The 4,753-nt window shown below is 40.4% G+C and overlaps 1 protein-coding gene across 1 annotated transcript; it reads left to right on the top strand.

The window, feature by feature from the left end:
- Window positions 1-282: 282 nt before the first annotated feature.
- On the top strand, window positions 283-4,512 carry LOC134851373 (nuclear pore complex protein Nup155-like). Its single transcript, XM_063867428.1, has one exon. It carries the CDS (start codon window positions 286-288, stop codon window positions 4,309-4,311), a length of 4,026 nt encoding a protein of 1,341 aa, XP_063723498.1. The 5' UTR covers window positions 283-285; the 3' UTR covers window positions 4,312-4,512.
- The last annotated feature ends 241 nt before the right edge of the window (window positions 4,513-4,753 follow it).

Raw genomic sequence — 4,753 nt, 5'->3', positions numbered from 1 at the left:
AAATCCGTTTAATCCTTCGTGTATCGATTCACCCACGTACCTAAATGAGCTATCGTAAATAAATTTATATGCACTTTATTATCTGTATAAAAATCGATTTCATAGTCAAGTTTGTCAGTGTGAGTGCGAGCTTGTTTTCATATCCAATAACCGATTATCTAGTACTATTCAGCTAATTCAAAAGGTATAAGAACGACATTTTCTGTCGACATGTGGCATTGTCTGTAGATATTTGCGATTTTTTTCTGAACCAATGTTACACCATGTAATACTTTCAGAAAAGGCATGGCGAGTGAGTTTTCTCCTGAGCTTCAAAATCAGTTGATTCAACAAATCAGCTCTGACATAATCAAAGACGGCGAACGAATAGATTTAAAACAATGCTTAAATTTAACAGCCCATACAAATCCAACGATGAGTGGATCGCAATACTACGACTATCCAGTTTTATCCAATTCTGTAACCGATGTAACCAGACCGCACATCCCTGGATCAAATCTTTCTCAGTCGCTTACTTTGAAACAACTTTCACTGGTCAAAAATGTGCCCATACCTGCTGATATTTTGAGCGAGTTTCCAAGAATGCAAGCTCATTGTGTCTCCGGGTTTTTCCCATTGATTTCAAGAGCATGGATTGCCATTGACAATACTTTGTACATATGGAACTATTTAGATGGATCAGATCCAACGTTTTTTGACGGAGTGAGTGAGACAATACTTACAGCCTTGGTCGCTAAACCGAAAAGCATCAAAATCAACAATGCAGTTTTCCAGAATGTTCTCGTTATTTGCACTGCTTCGGAAATCATAATCCTTGGGCTCAATTTGAAGGTTGTCGATGAGTTGTCTAACGAAAGTCACATGAAAACCGAACTTGTGCTGCACACCGAACCCCTTTTCCGAATTTCAACAGACAGTTGTATTTTCACTTGTTCAGTCAATACTAAACTTGGGCGCATATTTCTTGGCGGATCTGACGGAGCTTTACACGAAGTTGATTACAAACCTAGCGCCGGCTGGTTTTCCGGAACAAAGTGTTGGAAAAATAATCATTCGAAGTCGACCCTATCGTACGTTGTTCCACTTGTTTCGCCCTTTTTATCTGCGTCAGCCGACGAGGCTTTGGTTCAACTCGAAGTCGACGAAGGAAGAAATTTGCTGTTTGCCCGAACTGACAAGGGCGCTCTTCGTCTTTTTGATCTAGGTGCGAGTGGAAACGAATTGTACAGGACAGCTGCAATGAGTATTCAAACCATTCAGAACAATGCTAGTGCAATCACGCGAAGTGTAGATAGATCCAATTTTAAAATCATATCTCACATAGCTGTAATACATCGAAATGAAAGCGAGCATCTCAATTTACTCATGACTACCAGTACCGGAGCTAGATTGTATTTTACCGTGAAAGGCTTTAACTATTCGCACGACACTAGGCCGTATATGCTGGCGCTCGTACACGTACGTTTGCCTCCGGGTTTCACGTCATCATCAAGAGATAAACCTTCAAATGTTGGACGGACTGTTCACGTTCGAGGCACTACACTAATGTGTTGTTGTTCTGACGGAGATAATGAAACGCTTTGGTGTATATCAAACGATTCCTTTGGACCACAAGTTCCACTAAAAGAATCTTACACGCGTGTAGACTTAGATCAGTTAACTTGGGACATGATTAAATTGAACCAAAACCAGCAAGTTCTAGCGCCACGATGTTCTAGTCTTGTTGAACAATTCTTCGAGAGTCGACAACAGTTTGCCATGTTAAACGCTACCAGCACGCTATTGGTTGAAAAGTTGAGACCTGTTGATCAACTGCGAGAATTATTGTTAGAAAACTCGGGTCCAGATAACGAGCAAGTCCAGATGTTTTTCTCTTCGCTGTTCAAACCGGCTGAAGCATGCGTGATGGCTCTTCTTTTGGCAGCTGACGACAGCTCGACGTTCGTCCACGTAGCTAATTGGGCAATACAAGCTATGATTTTATACGGGAACGAGCCTAAGTTTTCAGGAATACGCAACAACCCGACTTCGCTAGAGCAAAATGTTTCTGGAGTTCAAGATTTCACTTTCAACCCTCGGTTTGTTTCAACGTCTACTAAAGTTAGCACATCTCCCAACAATATGACTCACACATTGGGTTCTTTTATTTATTCGGACAAGTTTTTGGGAACTTGTCTGTTTGTTTCACGAGTTCTGAGGTTCACTTGGGAGTTTCCGTTGCTGAAAGAGACTCTGATACTGAATTCGAAAGTACCAGCTCTACAATTTAGGTGGACAAAGCCGCAGATCTTGGAAGTCCTTCGTAGATTACGATACCTCAACAGTCTGTTTCCTAAATTATTTGACCCCTCTGTTCATTCATCGGCAGCAGCGCAACGGGTCTCGCAGTTTCAAGTTTCAGCAGAGGCGCTCAAAATTGAGCTAGATGCAGTTGACCATTTGCGACTGATTTGTACGAAGTCTGAAGAGTTGCTTGCTTTCCTAAGCATTTTGATGGATTACAATGTCGAGGAAATGCTCGCTGGTCTTAGTGGACCCCTGAAGCAGCAGTTACGTGATCTGAAGTTCCGTGATTTCATTTCAACTGACAAAACAGATGTTACATCCCTTCTATGTGTGACAGTTTTTGGCAGACTCATATCTGAGAATGTTAAAACGGATCCACTGATCAACAAGTTGCGTGAAATATGTCCGACTGTGTTCAGCGCCGATGACGCTATTTGTGTCCAAGCTAATGATCTTCTGCAAAACGGACTGAAGGCCCCGAATCCCGACAGTCAAGATCATTTCTTGTACGAATCTTTAGAGTTGTTCAAACAAGTAGCAAATGTTGTCGATTTGGTACAAGTTTGTGGCTACTATCAGCAAGTTAATTTCTGTGAAGGTATCGTAGATTTGTGTCTGTGTGCAGCGGCAAAACGAGATCCCAAAAATTTGGGTCTGATTTATTATCGCAACATGCAACCAGTCGATGATCTAATTGGGCGGCAATTGTTCAATACATGTCAGGAATGCTACCAGTGCATATTGAAAATGGTACATTATTACCATTCAGTGATAGAAAATGGAGGTAGCGTTGCTTCTGAAAGTTCTGTCGTCCCTGGAAATCTAACTGCTCACGAAGCGAGATCATTCTTCGACGGTGTCATTTCCGAATGTCTCGCTAAAGACGACGAATTGCTACACTACGCAGTGTTTCATTGGTTACTCAACAGAGGCTTGTACGATACAATTTTGGAAAATGCGAATGTAAGCTTAGAATACGTTCTCACGTCTCAATGTAGAACTAGCTCTGATAGAGAACTAATCGTGTTGCTGGAATTACTGTGGAAGTTTTATGAGAAGAACGGCCAGTACGAACAAGCGGCTCAAATATTATGCAGCCTTGCTGGCCGAAGAAGCACCTTTGTTAATCTCGGTCAAAGAGTGAACTACCTTGGAAGGGCGCTAGTTAGTGCTAAGAGTTCATCTCCGAAAGTTATGAACCCAGAAGTTAGTCCAGAGCTGATTAAGGAGATCGAAGACCAGCTGGAGGTTGCGCAAGTTCAAGTTAAGGTAGTTAATGCAGTGAGGGCAGCTAAAACTATTCTGTCTGGTGATAAAGAAGATGTAATTAGTTTACTAAATTCAGAGTTGTTCAATTTGACTAGTCTTTATTCGGACTTTGCATGCAGTTATAGTTTAGCAGAATGCAAACTTGCATGCATTGTAGTTGCAGGCCATAACGATCCGACCAAGATACAGTTTATATGGACAGAATTGATTGACAATCTGTTCAAAGATTTCATCTCGGAGAGGTCCAAGGATCCCCAAAGCACTGGAACTTCAGTCGAGGCATTGTCATCTCGGTTTTCGGCAATTGCGAAAGATTACGTAGAGAAAAACGAGCAGTATTTACCGCTGAACACAATTATAAACCACATGGAAAAGCGATCCTGTGAGCTCAAATTAGGAGTGAGTTGGATATTTTTGCTTTTATTGCAACTTGGATTGGAACATAGCGTACTGATGCTTGTGTATACTGAATTGTGGAGTAATAAAGAGAAAATATGGAAGATGTTAGGAGAACCGTATCATTTGTTGTCTGTTATCGACGCTCTCATTAGACATTTCTTGGATACTGCTATGGCTTCGGGAGACCAGAAATTGACCAGTTCTGGGCGATCGACGTTCTTTGAAGTGATGTCACCTTTTGTCTCCAAAGAACTAGTGAAATTGACCTCCATGTCTTCGAGTGACCCTGCGTGTAAAACTTTGATTGATAGTTTGAAAAAGTCGCTTCATAATGCAGAAAGACTGGCGATGTCCTGATTCAAATTTAACGAAGATTATTCGAATTTTGATCTTGTGTTGTGTTAATGTTTGCTTCAATAATTAAATGTTTCAGTTATAGTTCCGATCAAGAAAGTGGCAAGGAATTTTGTTTTCAGGTGTTTTAGTTTTTTAATTTTTTTCCACGCAAAATCAGATGCCACAATCAACGGAATGGGTGAATTAATATATCATACAAAAGTCTTCTCAGTTAATTCGAAAGACATGAAAATTTATATTTAAAAAAAAGATTTTCTCTGTCGGAAAAAAACGGTGTATAATCTTTGCTTTTTAGTCCAAATTCGAGCGAATAAAGCGAACGAGTATGGTTATATAAGGCCGCTAGCCTTTCACTTAAGACATATTTTTTCTCCAGTAAAAATATATTTAGAAGTTCTTCTTACCGCCTTTTGGGTATAAAAAATCTTTTTTTTTGATTTTT

Source organism: Symsagittifera roscoffensis, chromosome 7 (genome assembly GCF_963678635.1).
Source record: "Symsagittifera roscoffensis chromosome 7, txSymRosc1.1, whole genome shotgun sequence".
In the NCBI taxonomy this organism is placed as follows: domain Eukaryota; kingdom Metazoa; phylum Xenacoelomorpha; order Acoela; family Convolutidae; genus Symsagittifera; species Symsagittifera roscoffensis.
The sequence above is the reverse complement of the archived record's forward strand: the minus strand, read 5'-3'. Positions and strand labels throughout refer to the sequence as shown.